A 20,584-nucleotide genomic window follows, 5' to 3' on the forward strand; every position below is an offset into this window, starting at 1 on the left:
CCTTTTTTTAAACTTATTTTCTTTATTTATTTGACAGGTAGAGTTACAGACAGAGAGAGAGAGAGACAGAGACAGAGAGAAAGGTCCTCCCTCCATTGGTTCACTCCCCAAATGGCTGCACCGATCTGAAGCCAGGAGCCAGGTGCCTCCTCCTGGTCTCCCATGCGGGTGCAGGGGCCCAAGCACTTGGGCCATCCCCCACTGCACTCCCAGGCCACAGCAGAGAGCTGGACTAGAAGAGGAGCAACCGGGACTAGATTAACCAAGTGAGCCATGGCGCCCGTCCCTTCTTTCCCATTGTTTGGTCTGAAAGGGAGGTTTTATCTGTTTACTGTGCCCGTGCCGAAGTAAATCTAGCTGTGAAATTACAACTTAAGCTCTCCTTTTGGCTATGCTATTATTACAGTAAATGTTAGCCATCCCTTTTATAAGAGCTAAAGATGAAACCCCATATCCTGGAGTGTCCTTCAGTATAGAGTCAGCTTCCCATTTTAAAGAGAATAAAGGGGACAGCGCTGTGGTGCAGCAGGTTAACACCCTGGCCTGTAGTGCTGGCATCCCATATGGGCACTGGTTCTAGTCCCGGCTGCTCCTCTTCTGATCTAGCTCTCTGCTATGGCCTGGGATGACAGAGGAAGATGGCCCAAGTCCTTGGGCCCCTGCACCCACATGGGAGACCCAGAAGAACCTCCTTGCTCCTAGCTTCGGATCAGCGCAGCTCAGGCCATTGCAGTCATCTGGGGAGTGAACCAGTGGATGTAAGACCTCTCTCTATGTCTCTACCTCCCTTTGTAACTTTGTCTTTCAAATAAATAAAATAAATCTTTTTTCACAAAAAAGAGAGAATAGAGAAATGAGGGAACAAGCCAGCTTCCCAGATCACTTACCGACAACAACCGTATCAGGTGAAAACTTAACAAGCAATTTCAACCATTAAATAACAACTTATGAAAACATGTACTGAAAGGTCCAATGCCTTCAATAAATTTAAAGAATATATGTAATTGGAAACATCTCTTAAATATCTAACACAATGTAGCTTGATTGACCAGCAAACTCAAGCACAAACATGTAAAAACATTTTTAGTTTCTTTCTACCAACAAATTTAAAACATCTGATATAGAAATTCAGGTCACATGAATCAAAATGTATCTTCAATTAATTTTAGCAGTTTAAATTTATGAGGAATCCTTTATAAGTCAATTAGAACAGAGTTCTTAATAAATTTTCTCATGCAGATATACAGTATGTATATACATATAACATAACATACAAGATAGAACAATAAAGCAATTTTAGCAATAGCTTCTTAAAATTTTTAACTGTTCAATTCTTAATTTACCAATTGATTCAAATTATTTTCTGCTCTTAGTAGCCTTGATTAACCATACTTTCTCTCAGTTGGAACTTGTAGTTCATTATTGGCTTCATCTGCTTACAGAGCCACCCAAAAGTGCTGAATACAATAGATTTGGCTGGAAAAATTCCATCAGAACCTATAGGAGGACAGCCAAACACAGAACCAACAGTGTTTAGTTTTATGAGCAGGTATTCAAAACTATGGATGACAAATAGCCATGTTTAAAGTTATAAACTCATTAACCAACAAGAGGTATTTATTTTCTTACTCCATACAGTATTTTTTAAAGCACGTGTAGGATTTTACACAACATTTATCCCCTTTAGGCCTCTGGGCCTTTCTCATTAAAATAACCATCATGCCTGGTAACACAAGATTATTAGACTTTTTAACTTTCAGACATTTGTATCAGTAGCATTTTACATTATCATAACTTAAAATTAAGCACCACTTCACATCTTGACAGTACCTGTAATATAATCCAAATAGCCTGATTAGTTGGTGTTTTTACAGGATTAGAGACATATATCCTTTGCTATTTCCAGGGTCCCAACTGGAAATATCAAAGTCCAGAGAATTATAAACTTTTATTTTTTAATGTGATTTTTAAAATGTATGTCAAAGATGCCAAGAAAGCCTAAAATATCTGGTTGAAATAAGATCCCTTAACATCATGACATAATATAGACCCGATCTGACCATTGTTACAAGGTGATTATTCACATGTTTTAGAATAAACATATATTTAAACAAACCATAGCTCTTAATAGAAACTCAGCTGTTTTAAACAATCAGAACTTAAACAGATACATTAAGAGAACATAATAGATTAACAGAACACAAAATCTGTGTCTCTTTGGTCATTCCAAAAATCAGGAATAAAACCTTAAATTTAAGAGCTAGTGCATGGAATCACATCCCATAACTTGGAACAGTTTCAACAGAATCAGAACTAGGGAAGAGAAAATAGCTTACTGGAGCTGGCTAGAAATCTGAGAGTCACCAATTAATCAAAACTATTAAAAAGAGATGCTACAGGTTTTAAACAGAATTTAAGATGATTTCAAAATATTGTAAAAATCTCATTGCTTTAACAGAAGATCAGATTCTAGCTCTATGTCAAATAATAGCTTTTGCTTTCTACCTGCTGTTTTTCTTGATTTACATTTTTAAATAACCCTTTAGAATTCTCCAAATTAAGATAACATTTTCTAAATAAGATAACACATCAAATTCCAACCTTAGCTACTTTCAAGTGGTGTCGAACTATTTTCATATGGACAATTTATGAAAACATATTAGCAAACACAATTTTTCTATAGAATATAAGGTGTTGGGGCCGGCGCCCTGGCACACTAGGTCAATCCTCCGCCTGCAGCGCCGGCATCTCATATGAGCGCCGGCTCTAGTTCTGGTTACTCCTCTTCTGGTCCAGCTCTCTGCTGTGGCCTGGGATAGCAGTAGAGGATGGACCCTGCACCCACGTGAGAAACCAGGAGGAAGCACCTGGCTCCTGGCTTCGGATCGGCACAGCATCAGCCATAGTGGCCATTTGGGGAGTGAACCAATGGAGGGAGGACCTTTCTCTCTGTCTCTCTCTCTGTTTGTAACTTTGCATGTCAAATAAATAAATAAAATCTTTAAAAAAAGAATATAAGGTGTTAAGAGTACCAATGTTTACATTTAGACACATTCATCTCATCTGCTTTTACCCAATTTACATTTAGTAATAACACCTAGATGAGTAAAGATAGTGGTATTATACTGTATCTGAATTAAGGTCAAAATTGCATTCATATGGGATTCTACTCCTTTTATAAGACTCTAACTATAAAACAGTGACAATAATCTAGAGATTACAAAATCTACCTTAGGGATTATAACAAGTATTAGTTACCCATTGCTGTTTTATCAAGTACTGTTACCCATTGCTAGATCATTGGAAAGCTAGTAAGACAAATTGTACAATAAGTTTGGCAAGTTATTGTTTACCATTATGTTAGGTTTAAAGGGAGAGAGCATCCATCAGAGCAGATGGGTGTCCCTCTGGAGATTCCTAAGTAGAATCTGATAGGTGATCGAATAAGGGGCAATTATGGAAAAGAAGATATGTCTGGAAATAGTAATGAACCCAGTGAGTCTTCTGGTTTGAAGGGCCAGTAGTCTTGATCATTACTTCACATAGGTTGAGAGAGATATATGGGTGTAGAATTTCTGAAATTTATCTCAGGGCTCTGTGGTCCCCTTGGTGCAGGGCAGAACAGATGCCAAAGTGGCTAGGTTAAAAGAGAGGGAGTGGCAGAATGGAGGAGGAAGGTCTAGGGAGAGAGAGAGAGGCAGTTTTGACTGTTAACCCAGAGCTACTGAACGATATATGAACCAGGCCAAATGGTGGTGTAGAAAAAGACGAAGCATTTTTCTTTAAGCTCAAGGGTCAAGATGTCTCTCAAAACTCTCTCACTGCCTGTGGCGTCCAGACATGCACTGAAGCTGACAGGGAAGGGAAGAAGGTGAGGGTGGGATTAGCATGTATTATGTCCACTCAGCCTTCCACGCCTGTAACCTTGGGTATATATTTGTCAGAATAGCACATGCAGGGAAGTGATCAGTTCCCTTTACCAGTGGTGTGCTAGACTGGGCCTCTGTCTGGTCAAATATACTGTTGCTCTGTTCCCCTACATGAAGAAAAATTGTCCTATGTGTTTTAAACTTGTGTCATATCTAATAGACCTGATTTCCACAATGGGCTTTCATGGTGAGAGCCTTAGCAAAGGTGTTTTTAAACTAGAGAGTGCCAGCTCTTGTTACTATCTAGATTGGTGACTAGGCAGGTGAAGTTACAAAGAAGCATAGTACAAGGAGTAAAATTCTCCCCAGTAAACCTCTTCTCAGGTATGTACTACATAGGGAGGACCAGACAGAAGTAACCCAAAAGAGGGAACTTAAGAAGGAAGACAAGGGATACCAGAGACATGCTGAAACTTGTCTACACAAGTTCAGGTGAAGTACAGACTCTATCTAATGAGAGTCTGGGTCAAAAAACTGCCCGTCTGCAAACAGGATAATTAGACATTAACCCAGAGCTAACGAATGAAATATCTAGGAAATGCTTACTAATGGGACAAGGAAATCGAGTTTGTAGGAATTGAGGAGACCTGCTGAAGTCAGCTTGACATTCAGTTACAAGGATGGAACAAAACCCATCAAAAGATGTGATTTGCAATGCTTCGTCCTGCCTGACTTGCTCAGAACAAAGATAGAACTTGCTCAGAACAAAGATTGATAGAACAAAGAGCTATCAGAAAGGTGGGATAGGTAACTTGTTTACAGTAAACTGTGAGTTCAAATGGACAGAATTACACTCCCTTGCTGTTCTTATGGTAAAATTGAATCAGGAAGGGGAGGGGCAAAGACCAGTTGGAGGGCCAGGGCTTGGAGCCTGCCTAGCCCATTCCCAAACTTGCCTTTGTTTCTCTGGGGGGAGGAGGGTGTTAGCGACTATCATAGATAAGGCAGGGGGAATATACATAGACAAGGGCTGGTTCTGAGTTAGGGGTGAGCACTGTCACTGCCAGGCTTTGTGCCACAGTGGCAGATTCCAGGAATGAGGCCATGCACATCTTGGGGACCATGATTCTGCCCCCCACACACATGCAGCTCCCTCACTATTTCAGCTCCCTCTCTACCCCTCCTCTCTTCCTACCAGCTGAGGCCTCATGTAATTATAAGAATTGAGGATGCTATGCCTCCCAGGGCAGTGCATGGTGCTAGAATTCACCACAAGCAGAACTGATCTAAGATGTCTCTCATGACAGAAACCCCAGATGTAAAGTCCGTACGGAATGTTTTCATTCAGACACCAGCCCACTGTGTTACTCTATCTCCAAGAAATGGCCTACTGGTCAGTGTTAAACCCTCAGCTGAAGGACTCTAGGCCTCCTGGGTCAAGTGAGAACTTTTACATGCATGGTTTTGTCCCCACTGAGTTCTTTGTTGACGCTGAGGCCTATGATTCTAACACTGACCGCTTAGCAATGAGGAATATGGAGCTCATCACTGAGAAAAGGCCAGAATGCAAAGCATGGGGGAGCTCTGAGAGCAGAGCATCCACTCCAGTTTCCAGGGTGAAGGTCACACAGGATTGCTCACAGGAACCAGAACAGAATCAGTTTCTCTACCTCTAACCCAAAGAAGAACCTGCTCTTTTGTCCTGTGTGTCCAGCACCTGCCCTTTCCCCCACCCCATGCTGAACTGTGACTCCTCTTTCCAACCTTCCACAGAAAGTAAGGAGAGAGAACCACCAGCATCTGGTGGTTATGCCTTTAAAATTTTGGTAAGTAACTTTAAAAGTTGAGGGCTTAGAAGGAACTAAGAATGACACACAGCTTCTGCACGAGCTGTCCCTGTGAATAGTGCCACCAGAGGGAGATCAGTTATTCATCAATAGGATCATACTTGGCAGGGGGTGGGGGGTCGGTGGATGGGATGAGCCAAACTCTAGAAACACTACATAAAGGTGATGGAAAATGGAATTAAAAGATGACTTTATTGTTGCATGAATTAAGCAAGGGAACTGTTCTTAAAATTCTCTGACAGGGAGGAACCTCACACCCTTCAGAGAGAGCGAAACACAAAACATGAGAGGCAATTTAATTTGAAACTGCTGTGAACTGGGATAGGAAAGGAGACAAATGTATGGGTAGAGAGGGGGCACTGGCTGCAGAGAAACTGGAGGAAAGCAGCTGGGTCTCAGCTCCTGGACTCCACAGGTAGTAGCTGCTTTTCTGGTAGAAGATGTTGGATTCCACCTGTGAAGCAGAGCAGAGTCAGGACAAGGTCATGCCCAAACAAGGATCTACCCACATCCCTCCTAAACAGGATGCTGGCAAGGGGTGTGGTGTGTATAACACTAACTTGAAAGGGTCTGGAACTTCTCAGTAAAGGACTGCATCACCACTGAAACAGACAGAACAAGGCAATATAAAATAGGCCTATGGAAGCCTGGATCCATGCCCTCAGGGAGGGGAAAGTGATCACTTAGCCATGCCACCTGCAACCCCTCCATTCATATTCCAACAGCACTGGGACAGGCATACCAACCCATCACCTGAATTATATGTGGAAAAATCTTCTAAACAGGAACAAAATGGACCATTCTCAAACGTTGGGTCATATCAGAACCATCCAGAACATGTTAAAAAGCAAATAATCAAACAACAAGAGAAACCACACAAATCACAGCAAACAGCATTTGAAGTGATAACACATGCAATATTTCTAAACATGGTAAAGAATGTGATCCCTGGGGCTCTTTGGCAAAGTGCAGGCACAATTCAGACAATGCATTTCCCCTTGTGTTCACTGACAGATAATAAATCATGGCTGGGGAACCTCTTGCCCATGGGCTGTATAAAGCCAGTGAAATCATTTGGTCCAGTCCTGCCAAGGCAACAGAGGCAGGATTTTAAATTCAATAAATGTATAGCAGGTTCATTTTTTAGTTGATAATTTTGTATGGCCTGTGATTGATTTTGTAAATATCCAAATGGCCTTTGGCATAAAAAAGTTTCCCCACCACTGCTGTAAATGCAGTTAAGTGTCCAGAGGTAGGCCTCTTTGGTTTTCCTCCTCACAAGAATGTGGGTCCTAATGATGCCACCCACAGCTGCAGCCTACCACTGTCCCGTGTCATGGCACCTGCACAAATTCTCCATGGACTGCTCCAGTCCCAACCTCAGCCCAGCTTAGAATTCAACAAACCTGGTTGCTCTCGTAGATCTTCTGTTTCGTTCTGTAGCACAAGACAATAGCCCAGTAGTCACCAGAGAGAGAGAGAGAGAGAGCGCAGAATGGTGAGTATATATTGGCTTCCTCCCACCCATTCATGCCCCCATCCTTTTCATCTGACACTTCCCATAGCCCAGTACCCAGACTGGCTTGGAATCCTAACTGGAAAGCAGGCGGCCTCTCTCCTGTGGTGTGGGATGGTGAGTAAGGGTCATGGGCGTCAGTTTGACCTGGACATGTATTCCACCATCTTGTTTGGGCTTGCCTTTCTAAGAGCCAGAGAGCACTACCCAAGGACAGCCCTCTATTGCACTTGGCAAGTGCTACCTTTCTGATCTCCAAGGACGGACAGGTGGTTCCAGGTCACCTGAAACAGAATGCGAAATTCCCAGCCTGGGAATGAGGTGGAAAGGGCCTTGCAGGGACTAATATGAGTCTGTCTCAACCCCTCTGACAACAAGTTGCCCCTACTCTGCCCAGGAGCTCCAAACCGCTCTCTGAGCTAGAAAAGTTTCAGCTAATGTGCCATAGTACCTCCCTAAGGCTATGGCTCTTGGTTAAACACTACAAGAGCCACAGGCACAGCCAGATCAAAGGAGAAGCAACACGGCTGTGCAGGACACAAAGGGAAAAGTTCTCTTCCACTGATCATCTACTTCTGGTTTTGAGCTTGGGGCACTGTCACAAACCACCCTCACCTCATAAACCCCACTCAGAGGGTGATGTGGACTAATACCAGCCCTGTTTATGCCCAGTTTCCTATGAAGATTGACCTGGACAGGAAGGGAAACCTGGGAACAAGCCTGAGCCACAAAAAGTGACAGAGTCAAAGGTTTCTCTCCTCAACTCCTCTCCCCTCCATTGAATCTAACCCACTGAACTTACGGGAGTGTGCAGGGTCTCTGGGTATGATATCTCGCTGGCTTGGGGACAAAGATAGCCAGTTTGCCCCAACTTGGTGTTCTCTCATATTAGGGTCCCCGCTGATGAATTCTTTGTGATGACTGTACTGAGAAGGCATCCGTGGTCTATATGCTGGAAACTAAAACAGAAATATTCTCAGAGTTTGGGTAGGGTGTCAGTGCCAGTGTGGGTTGTGTGTGCAGCACCATGGTGAGGTGAGATCATGAGTTAACAAGAGAACTGTAGGCTCATCTCATCAGCTCTTTCTCTCTCATTCAGCCACAGGACAGGAGGCAGAGTTGAGCCAGGGAGAAGGGGAGGGTTTTGTAAGAAGCACAGCCCATGACAGACAGTATTGGTGAACAGCTGGGAGAGAGTAATCAGGAGCCTGACAGAAATAAACATAAAGGCTCTGCAGCCTAATCTGCAAGGGGGTCCCCTGATCTTTTAAAAATCAACTGGTAGTCCTGTCTTCCAACCAGTTCTTCTCTAGTAGGAAGCAGGAAACTTGTCAAGAACAGTGCCTGACACATACCCAGTGCTCTCTAAACCTTTATATCTTACCTGAAGATGTCAACTTTGCATCCTAGTTACTAGGGACTCCCAATGACTATGAGAGGGTAAGGGATGGAGGGAGGTGGCCTAGAGGGATGTGGATTGAGAATGGGGAAAATGGGGGCAAAGAGGAATAAGAGGGAGAGGGAGAGGAAGAGGAAGGCCTACTCACTTGGGTCCTTGGAACAGGATCTCTGTTTGGGCCACCACCTCCTCTGGCCATGGGCTGGGCTTCCCTCTTCCTCCTGGCCCCAGATTTCTTCACAGTGCCTCCCTGCCTGGACTGTTTGGCTCCCCAAGGAAGTGGGGAAGACGTACTGGGTTTCTCAAGCAGTGAAACAGAGAGTGGAGGGAAGCTATCTGGTTCCATGAGAGCTGCTGACTCTCTGTGCCCCCATGGTGCAAAGGCTGTCCTCAGGAGAACTTCTGGGTCAACCCCTAGGGATTTCTTCTTCTCACCTGGATTCCTCCCAGGATTGGCCTGGGGCAGGCACCATGCACTAGCAGGTGCAGCAGCAGCAGCAACACCCGAGAGGTTGGACCTATCCCATCCTGTGCAGGGAATCACACTCTGCAATGTCTTAGAGGAAGAGGGACCCATCTCCCCCACTGGCTGCCCTTCCATGGTCCAACTGAGCCCCTGCAGAATAGAGGTCAACAGAGGGTCTGAAATGTGAGGGAAATCAGCCCTGTCATGGTAAGTCGAGTGTCCAAAACTTTCTGCTGCTTCTTCGGAGCTGCTGCCCTTGGCTTGGCCTCCTCCTTCTTGGTGAAAACTCACACTCATGGGATGCATGTCCCTGAGCTCATCAGAGAACTCAGTGTCAGAAGGCAGCAGGAGAAAGCCTTCTCCACAGCTGCGCTGGATATCGGTGCGAATACTCAAGCCCTGCGTGGTGCCTCTTGTCTTACTGGGGCCCCAGACCCAGCCTTCTTTCCGGGCACTCACGTGCGGAGGAACAGCATAAGCCTGCAGCGACTCCACACTGTGTGAGCACAGCGCACCACTACAGGTGCAGTCTGCCTGGCGGCACGCCCATATGCCAGCCGCTTGGGCGCTGCCGCTTTCTATGCTTGGCAATTGGGGCACCGCCCCTTCACCTGGGCCACGCAGCGGCTGCCCGAAGGCCGCACACACCTCAGCGAACTGGGGCTCAGAACTGGCAGTGCGCTTCCCGTCCAGGGCAGGAGTGCCACGCCAGGCCTGGCAGCCCCAAAGCACCCTTGTTTCTGCCTGGGTCATTTCTACATCGGTCTCAGGGCCAGAGTCCAACTCCAATGGCCACGTGAGGGCCTGTGGGCTTGAAGGCCTGCATTCCCCTCCATCTGCTCCCTGGTCCTGGTCCTGGTCCTGACTCTGGCCCTCACCCCTTCCCACAGGATCCAAATCCAAGTCTAGCCCAGGTGCCCACGGGGCACTAGGGCCACCAGGGCCGGCCGGCTCCTTGATCTTTGGGCCGATACCATCACTAAAGCCACATTCCTTACTGTTGGAGCTCATGCTTCGAGTCTGGGCAGAACCGGCAGAAGGGAGCCTTCCACCTGGTCATGATATCCGCGCCAAGAGCTGGGGGAAGGCACGTTATAGGAGCAGCAAAGTCTGGTAAAGGCCGTTACCACAGGAACCTCCTCAAACACAAGGACTGCGTCTGTGCATTCCACGGCACATAGTGGCCCTCTCATTGGTCGGCCCCAGCCAATCAGTGACCGCCATCTTGGGCCACCCCTCAAGCCTCCACCTGAAAGGGACAAAGTTGCTGGCTGCACTGCCAAGCATGGTGTCTGACAGGGAGGTCACAAGCCAATCAGGTAGTGGACATTGAGTGTCTAGTCCTTGTAGCACCTCTTCCTTTCCAGCTGCCTCTGTCTCAGCACCCACTTTCAAAGGACAGTCGGGTATTGGAGTCTGTTTCCCCATTGTGCAGCTAGGAGTTTAGGGGAGATGACAATATCTGAGTCAAAGTCATAGGAGATTTAAGGTCATGATGACTGTGAATCCGAGAGAAGAAAGGATTGCAAGCATCTAGAAAAATGACCCTAAAATTCATATGGAATCATAAAGAGATCCAGAATAGCTAAAGCAATCCCAAACAAAAATATAGCTGTAGGCACCACAATACCAGGTGTCAAGACATATTACAGGATATTACAGGACAGTTATAATTAAAACAGTTTGGTACTGGCGCAAAAATAGTGTGGACCAATGGAACAGATTAGAAAGTAACCCACGCAATAAAACCAACTAATATTTGGCAAGTGAGATGAAATTATTTCCTGGGGAAAACAGTCTCTTCAACACATGGTATTGGGAAAATTGGATTTCTCCATGCTGAAGTTTGACAAACTACCCCATCTTACACCCTCTAAAGAAATCAACTCATAATGGGTAAGGGATCTAAACCTAAGACTTGAAACCATCAAAGTTCTAGAGCAAATCATAGGGAAAATGCTGCAATATATTGGCATAGGCAAAGACTTCTTGGATAAGAACCCAGAAACACAGGCAATAAAGGTGAAAATAGACAAATGAGATTACATCAAGCTAAGAAGATTCTGCACAGCAAAGGAAACAATCAATGAAGAGGCAATCAACAGAATAGGGGAAAATATTTGCCAACTCTATGCCTGATAAAGGAATAATATCCAGAATATATAAGGAGCTTAAGAAACTCAACAACTACAAAGAAAGTAATTCAGATAAGAAATGGGCTAAGGATATGAACAGGCATTTTTCAAAGGATGAAATAAAAACAGCCAACAGATGCTTGAAAAGGCGCTCAGGATCACTAGCCATCAGGGAAATTCAAATAAAACAACACAGTGAGGTTCCACCTCACCCCAGTTAGAATAGCTATCATCCAAAAATAAAAAAATTGCTGGTGAGGATGTGGGGGAAAAGATACCCTAATCCACTGTTGGTGTGAATGTAAACTGGTATAACCACTGTGGAAGACAATATGGAAATACCTCAGAAAGCTGAATGTAGACCTACCATATGACCCAGCCATTCCATTCCTGGGAATTTACTCAGATTAAATGAAATCAGCATATGAAAGAGTGATCTATACTCCCACGTTTTTTCAGCTCAATTCACAATAGCTAAGATATGGAATCAATCCTGATGCTCATCAGCTCACCTTCTTTCCCTTCCATGCTTCATCATTGTCCATTTCCTCTAGTGGTAAAGCCAACAGCCCTGTTTGCTTAGCTAGACCCTGTGTATTTTGACTGCCAGTGTGGCCATGGGAGATATCCTTCTGAGATCTTAGGGTTGTCATTGGCATAACCACAGTGTGATTGGCTCCCTTGCAGTTACACAGGGCTGAAGTCTAGTGACCACCACTTAGGGCGAGGTGCGAAGTGTAGCAGCCTCACCCTAACTACCTGCCCCTCGAATCCTATCAGATGTCACCTGACGTTCCAACATTCATTACCCATTTTCTTTAAAGGATTAGCAACTGTTCATTAATAAATTCGCCTTATGGAGATATAAAATTTAATTAGATGAGGCTAAACATAAACTGTATCCATTGTATACAATTTACATGTACAAGTGCATAAAACAAGAGCCTACAATTCAGAGAGTAATTACAATGTGTTCAAGTCTGGTTACGACTACCCCAGCCAGGAGACAGTGCATTACACCTTCAGAAGTGCCATCTGTGCCTCTGTCAGGAAAAGAAGCCATGTGGAAAATGCTACAAACTCTGATTCCATTTATGACAAGCTGAAAAGAGAAAACTATTGAGCAAAAGGTAGATCTCTAGTTGTTAGGTTCAGGGCATGAGAGAAGGAGTTAGCTACCATATGGTAAGAAGTAAATTGTGGGAGTGATGTAAAGGTATCAGCATTGTGGTACTGGATCCGTAGCAGTAGGCATGTACCAAGTCCATAGGCAAGTGCAGACATTATCCTGTCATCATCCCAACTTTTTGTCAGCAATTGGACCAGGGCATACAAGTCAAATTTACTAGTTAGCTTTTCTCAGTATGAGGATTGTATGTTTCACTTCTAGTGTGGTGTTGTATATATTTCCTCAAGTTCCACCCAGTGCATACTCCTGAGATGAACCCAATTCAGTCATAGAAAATTGTGGACTTTCCTTTTCATATTGTGTAAGAGTCACTGTATTAATGTGCTGTTTCTGATTTTGGCTACTATGCCATCAATGTGTGCTTCACCCCATTTTTCTCTCAAATTTTCCTTTTCTGGATTTGATGTACAAATGATTCAAATCTCAGAAAACGAGTTGAGTAGTTTTCCAAATTTCAACTTTCTGCAACAGCTTGTGTCAAATTGATATTATGCATTTCTAGGATATTTGACAGAATCTGGTATAGAAGCCTGATTTTTGTGGAAGGCATTTTGACTTATATCTCTCTGCAATGGTTATGCAGTTATTTGTTTTGGATACTCTTGTGTCACTTTTGACAACTTCTGTTTTTCTAGACACTGGTGACCCTTGTCTGCATTTTCAACTAGATTCGAATGGAGGGCGCATCATATCGTTGTTTACCCCAGAGTTTACTTTGTAGAATTTCTGACCCACAGAACAGCTTCAGGGCAAGTGAAACAAGCACACACTACCTCTCCACCCCCTTTAAGCTGCACTCACTTCCTGTTGTCATTTGGTCAAGTTTGCTTCCTCCTTTTCATCTTCTCCCCCCTGGTTCTCCTTGTGATGGGTAGAGAGTGATCTTACCTCCCATCCCTCACTGTGTATTCCATCAAAGGTAAGGTGCCTGTCTTTTCAGAGCTTGTCATTTCAGCGTTCACTTTTGATTTTTTTGTTGTTGTTGTTGTTACTTCCAGACTCCAGTGGAACATGTACTCATTCCCACCTCCCTATTTAGAGACAGACTTTCCCTATCAGGGTACCATTTTTTTGTTTTCATTTCCTCCCTAGATTGTGGGCAACACTTTGAAACACTCATGTTTTATAGTTTTGTATGTAGAGCAGCCACACTCACACAAGAATGTATATTTGCAGTGAAGAAGCTTTTTAGCTTGATGTAATCTGATTTGTGTGTTCTGGCTTTTATTCCCTGTGCTTCTGGGTTTTTTTCTGAGAAGTCTTTGCCTATGCCAGTATGTTGCAGAGTTTCCCCTATGCTTTCCTCTACTAATTGATGGCATCAGGATGTAGATTTAGATCCCTGATGAATGTAAAGTTGATTTCTGTAGAAATTGTAAGGTAGAGGTATTGTTTCATACCTACCATTGTTTCTGAAGCATAGATCCGATTTTCACAGCACCATTTGTTGAACAGACTTTCCTTTCTCCAGGGATTGATTTTACCTCATTTGTCAATTATTAGTTGGTTATAGATGTGTAGATTAATATTTGGGTTTCTATCATGTTCCATTCATTTACATGTCTAGGATTAATCTTGTGATTTATAAAATAAACTGAAGGCATTGTAAGAATTAAGAGAAAAATAAGAAAGGAATGAGGAGGGCATGTGGGATTATAGGTAGAAGGAAGGATATGGTGGGAAGTATCATTATGCTTCGTGTATATGAAATTTGTTCCCCTTATACAAATATAAAGTTAAAATCAAAAATGAGTATTTATTTAGTCCCTCACTGTCCAATAAACTGTATTTGTATGCAATACCAATTTCTACTTAGTATTTCTGTCTCTGTGAAACACAAGAACCTGGTTTATAAAAAGTTAGAAATTCATTCCCCACAACAGAAGGAAACATGAATATTACATGTGATGATCCACTTTCTCTAGAACCAGTTTTTTAAAGATTTATTTATTTAAAAGGCAGAGAGAGAGAGAGAGAGAGTTCTTCCATCCACTGGTTCACTCCCCAGATGGCTGAAACAGCAGGAGCTGCACCAATATGAAGCCAGGAGCCAGGAACCTCCTCCGGATCTCCCACGTGGGTACAGGGGCCCAAGGACTTGGGCCATCCTCCACTGCTTTCCCAGGCCATAGCAGAGGGCTGGATCAGAAGAGGAGCAGCTGGGCCTTGAACAGGCTCCCATATGGGATGCCGGCGCTTCAGGTGGCACCTTTACTTGCTATGCCTCAGCACCATAATTGACAACGCTTTCATTTACCTAAAGTATATCTTTCGAGCCTTGGCTGAGAACCCATTTCCTATTGATGTTTGGATATATTTTGGTATCTCTGTTGCATTGTTCTGTGACTCTTTTTATGCCAATTCCATGGTGTTCTGGTTGCTGTAGCTGCTGTACTATGTCTTGAAATCAGATATTGTGATCCCTGCAGGTTTTTTCCCTCAAGTTTTCATTAACTGGTATCTTTTGTGCTTCCATATGAAAACAATAATTGTTTTCCTTTCTCTGTGAAGGATGTCACTGGTATTTTTATGGAGATTGCACTGAATCTGTAAGTCAACTTGGGGACATATTTACATTATTAATTTTACTAATCTGTATGCTAAGTCTTTTCACTGCTTTCTTCTTAAATTGCTTTCATCAACAGTTTGTAATTTTATTTGTAGAGGTCTTCATATTCTTGGGTAAATGTGTGTGTGTGTGTGTGTGTGTGTGAGTAGCCATTGAGAATGAGACTGCTATTGTGATTTCTATCAGAATAAGTTCTTATGTTTATACTACTGCATGGCACGTGTTGCCTCCAGCTGAGCCCTCTCCTTGCACTATGGACCCACGCTTGGCTCTCCTGGGGCTGTGTGGAGGGCGGAACTTGCACTGCCTCAAGGTGCACGATTCCCTGGCGGCTGGAACCACCACTTGCCGGCACAACATCTTCTTGTTGCCAACTGTTGGTCGCTGACCAGCCATCCCTGTTATATATTGTTAGCCGTCGCAAAACACACCGGACAGCAGAGTAAGGGAAAGGGTTTATTGGGGAACACCCTACAGACCAGAGTGAAGGGGCGGCAAAGGAAAAAGAGAGAAGGAGACTGTGAGAGAGAGACAGAGGAGGGAGAAGAGCGAGGAGAGAAGCCAAGAGAGGCCAAGAGAGCAAAGGAGAGAAGATACCAAGAGAGCACCTGTGCAGGAACAGGCCCTTTTAAAACTTCGCCTGAGGGCGGGCAGGGAAGCTGGAGCAGTGAATCCCATTAGGTTGGGGGTGGAGCCTGGCTCAGGTAGCTGGGCCATGCAGCCACCTGGCTAAAACTGCCAGTTTCCTAACAGTCCCTCCACCTCCCTGGCCTTGACCCCCAGCTGTTGTGGCCTGGTGGGGCCTCCTCCTTTGCAGCCACTCACAACACTAGTTAGCTGGAGGAGACCCCACACTGACTTTTTCCTTAATGTTGGGCATATGTGACAGATATGTCGGGAGTGTGCCGCTGTTCTACGACCTTAAACTTGATGATTTATTTGTAACATAAGTTGCACCTGCCTTCTGATCGCTCAGCAAGGGAGCAAAGATGCAGTGTTATAGCTCTACATTTTGGCAGAGGGGAAGGGTACTTTCTTACCCCTAATAGCTCACATAAAGTAAACTTGTTCCCACAAATATTAACACTGGTATGTCTACATTGGGTGGGTTTCTCTATGTAAATGACTGTTTTCAGGGACTAGACATTTTATCTTATTCGTGGCTTTACTTTATGTGGCAAAGTTGGGTCCAAATACAAAGATAATAGATACTTGCTCTAGTTTTCTTGTTTCCCCAAGACCACTGACAGTGTAACTTGATGACCTCTAATCCTAAGGAATTGCATACCTTTGTTTTGCTGTTAGCAGGGGCATTATATTGACAATTTAAGGAGTCAGGAAACACAGACTTGTGTGCTGCAATTTTGTTGTGAAAAAGTGTGCTGTGTAATGTTGTTTTTGAAAATAAAACTAAACTGGGTTGTGTAACCTTTTCAGGTAAATTAGTTTACCAGTAGAATATTATCTTTGATAGTAGTGTTTTTACCTACAAAAACACTGACTTTGAAGTGCATGTAGACATTGAGATTATCTAAGACAGAACTGTAACTCTTATTTTACTTGTATCAACTTTAGAGTAGAATCCTGCCATCTGTTTATTTTTAAATATATGATTTGTTTTTAAAAATTAAAGTACCTGTGGTTGCAACAAAAATGCTACTGAATTATGTGTATTGCTTTTGCTTTCTGCAACTTTATGTTTTTACAGTCTCTTCATGGAGCCTTTTGGTTTCTTTATATATGCAGTCATGTAATCTACAAAGATAATTTGATTTCCTCCTTTCTTATTTGTCTACCTATTATTTCCTGCCTTAGACTATTGGCTCTGGATGAAACTTCTAGTGCCATATGGAATAAGAGCAGAGAGAATGGACATCCCTATTTTGTTCAAATCTTACAGAAAATGATAACAGCTTTTCTTTACTCAGCAGAATATTGACTGTATGTTTATCATTTATAGTCATTATTATGTTGAGGTGCTTCCCCTCTATATCTAATTTTGTCAACTGTTTCCTTCTTATTATAAATGTTACTGATGAATGTTACTGATGAAGGCTATTGAATGCCTTTTCTACACCAGATGATTTTTAAATTTCATTCTGTTGATGTGATATATTACATTTATTTATTTGCATATGTTACCCATCCATTCATCACTGGGTTAAATCACTCTTTATCATGGTGAATGATACTTTTAATAGATTTATTTATGTATTTTAAAGCCACAGTGACAATGTAACAGAATATATTATATATATGTATATATACTATACATATATATAAATATATATATATATATATATATATATATGGGATAGAGAGATCATTCATCTGTTCTTGATTCCCCAAATGTTCACAACAGCCCCAGCTAAGTCACTGAAGCCAGGATCTCAGAAATCCATCTGGGTCTCCCACATAGGTGAATGGAAATAAAGCACTTGGGCCACCATCTATGAATTTCCAAGAATATTCAGAAGAAACTAGATGGGAAACAAAGAGTGACTAGAACTTGAAACAGGCACTGGTAAGGGCTGCCAGCTTCCAAAGTGGTGCTTTAACCCACTGTGCCACAATGTATAACCCTAAGTGATCTTGTAACAGGATTTGGGGTATGATAAGTTAGGAATTTTTGTATCAGTGTGTAGAGGAAGAAAAAACTGACTAAAGGCAAAAATGCTGGAGGCTTTTAAGTGGGGGATTTCTCGGAACAGGGGATTGACAGAGCTTTCTGAGAAATACTGCAATTGCAATTAGGTCAACTGAAGTGATGGAGTTAGGTCAGCTGCAGAAATTTGGGTGCAAGCAGGTATGACTTTGTGTGATGGTTGTGAGGGTAATGTGTACCTCTAAGATAGCCAATCAAATGTTGTATAACTGATTATTAGAAACCTTAAAGTCATTTGCGCCAGGGTATATAAGACAATGCCCTGTTTTGTTTGGGGCCCATACTCTGGATACCAAATTGATTGGGATTGCAAGCAAAAATAAATGTAGTTTTCCTATTAAGATCCTTGGTGTCCCATGGCTCTATCCAATATTCTTGCTACATTTCTGTGGTATCATGCCCGGGATTCAGAGATGGATATTTTTGCTTCCTTTTTCATCCTGGAACATCTCAGGATAGGTGGCCTCATAAGGTGCCACTGAACAACTTGCCCTGTGGGTGGCTAGCCCATCCCAGCTTGCCTGGGAACACATCCCTGAAATACAAAGAACCCAGTGGGGCACAGGAACAAGATAAAGGAGCACCTCCCATCGGAACTGGTGGAACCCAGGATCAGAAAGTAGCGGATCTGCCTTTTAAGAGGCAGAAGGGAGGTTCCAATATGACAGAGCAGTGATGGGACATTCTGCTCTAGGCTAAGAGAAGATAGTAGAAAAAAAGTGGAGAAAGTGCATGCTCAGGGGAAAGCTGCTCGGAAAACTGCAGGGAGAGGTCCACTGGAAGCAGTGGCAAAGGCCTGGACCTGTGTGGAAGGTGCAGAAGTACAGCAACGAGCAGACACAACAAAGGACTCAGCAGCCTAAATCCAGAAAGGTGCCTGCTCTGGCAAAGATGGTGAGGTCAGACTGCACAGGCCCACACAACTCTTGAAACAGTTGGAGGGAGAGCCTAGTGGACTACACTGTCTTTGAGTCTGGCCCAGAACCCTGAGGAGAACAGGGTGACTGCTCACCCAGAGGGAATAAAAAAGCAGCACATCTCTCTCTCTCTCTCCATGCCCCCTCCACAGCACTGTCCTGCAGACAGCTGTGGGAGGGCTGGTACCATTTTGGACATAAGCAGGTAGCAGCTGCTGCAGCTCTTGTTTGTGAACCCAGCAACTAGTAGCGAGAGTCTCCATCCTGTTGCCAGGGGCAACCATAGCAATTTCGTTGCAATTGGTGGGAACTGTTTCCATCTTGTCAGTGAGGACTCTGGTACACAATTGTGAAATGAGTGGGGCTAAAGCCGGTGGGCATTGTGCATGCGTGTGATCCAGGGATTTTACCATAGGATAAAATCTGTGTTCCCTACTTTGAGTCCAGCTAGAAGGATCAGTCTCAAACCACCTTGGTGGAACACACATGGCCAGCAGCTCTGGGAGCCTCTCAGTCACTCTGTGGATGGGACAGGTTAGTGGGGTGGAGTGGATCTTCTTGCACTCTTTGAGCATAGGAGCCCTGGGTGCTGAGAATGTGAAAACACTGTGACTGTGTGAGAGGGCACAGGGCAATCACTGTGACCCGCTAAATATCCTCACAGCTCCCTGATTGCCTAGGGTGGGTCAATGGAATGAGATCTGGGCTCACACTGAGGACTGCACAGTTCCTTGGTGCAGTCCATGTGGAAGCACAGTTGAGTACTACACCCACCATAGACTAACACTCGGCACTAATTATCGTAGAAGAGAGGAGAAGAGGGTATGGTCAAACCAAAAGAGGCGAACATACCACCTCTTCTGTTAACAAGAGGAGATCTACCATGCCCAACTTCTGTATCACCCTCCATACTTGCCCCACCATGGAGCACTAACGAGAGCTCCCTGACCGCAACCAGCACGCACCTCTGAGTATTCACTGAAAGAGCAAACATTCCACTAAGCCACAGAGGCAGAGATCAAAGAAAAAAGCCATCGGAGAAAAAAATCAACAAATAACTCCACAAATGTCAAAAAATGCAGGAACTCAAGAAACAACATTAAGGAAGACAACATGATGCCCCAAAGGGAACACAATAATATTTCACTATTAGAATGTGAAGTTGAAGAGATGGATGAAATTCCTGAAATGGAATTCAAAAAATTAATCATAGGACAATTCAGAATCAATCAGAAGTAAATCCAAGAATTCAAGAAAACCATACATGAAATGAATGAAAAATTTTTCTATGAATTTCAGGTCTCAAAGAAAAATCAAACTAAAACACTCAAAATGGAGAGATCAATAGATCATATAAAAAAATGTGGTGGAAAGCCTTAACAACAGACTTGAAGAGGCAGAATAAAGAATATCTGAGAGAGAAGAAAAATCTTTGGATATTCTTCAGTCAGTTCAAAAAAAAAGAAGAAATTAGAAAAAATTAAAAACAGTGTTGGAGATTTATGGTGTACTATCAAAACGACCCAATATATGGGTCTTAGGAGCTCCTGAAAGTGTGGAAAGAGAAAATGGATAAGAAGGACTATTTAGTTAAATAATTACAGAGAACTCCCGAATTGGGAAAAATAAAGAGATGTCCAAATACAGGAAGCACATAGCACTCCTAATGGACATGACCAGAAAAGGTCTTCTCCTTAACACATTATAGTCAATCTCTCCACAGTAAAACATAAGGAAAAGATTCTACAATGTGTACAATAGAAACATCAGATTACTTTCAGAGGATCTCCAATTATACTCACAGCTGACTTCTCATCAGAAACTTTAAAGTTGAGATAATAGAAAGACTTAGTCAAGGTCTTTTATTAAAACTGATTTATTTGAGAAGCAGAGTCACAGAAGGAGAGAGGGAGATACAGAGAGACAAATCTTCTATCCACTGGTTCACTCCACAAATGGCTGCAATGGCTGGAGCTGAGCCTATCCAAACACAGGAATCAGGAGCTTCTTTC

The 20,584-nt window shown here is 43.2% G+C and overlaps 1 protein-coding gene across 1 annotated transcript; it reads right to left on the reverse strand.

Annotated features, from left to right (window-relative positions):
• Window positions 1-6,271: 6,271 nt before the first annotated feature.
• On the reverse strand, window positions 6,272-10,108 carry LOC103351870 (uncharacterized protein CXorf49C). The gene is made up of 2 exons (XM_089323940.1): window positions 8,926-10,108; window positions 6,272-6,318 (listed from the first exon to the last, which is right to left on the reverse strand). Exons 1-2 carry the CDS (start codon window positions 10,106-10,108, stop codon window positions 6,272-6,274), a joined length of 1,230 nt encoding a protein of 409 aa, XP_089180066.1.
• Between the last annotated feature and the right edge of the window lie 10,476 nt (window positions 10,109-20,584).

This window comes from Oryctolagus cuniculus, chromosome X, assembly GCF_051225735.1.
Source record: "Oryctolagus cuniculus isolate XC-2025 breed Fujian yellow rabbit chromosome X, ASM5122573v1, whole genome shotgun sequence".
In the NCBI taxonomy this organism is placed as follows: Eukaryota; Metazoa; Chordata; class Mammalia; order Lagomorpha; family Leporidae; genus Oryctolagus; species Oryctolagus cuniculus.

What these genes read in the sequence shown, in the direction of transcription:
- LOC103351870 (XM_089323940.1), bottom strand. Translation starts at nt 10,108, where the DNA reads ATGAGCTCCAACAGTAAGGAATGTGGCTTTAGTGATGGTATCGGCCCA. An exon ending in TTCACTGCTTGAGAAACCCA is followed by an intron (nt 6,319 to 8,925) that starts GTACGTCTTCCC and finishes TGTCTGTTTCAG; the next exon opens with TGGTGATGCAGTCCTTTACT.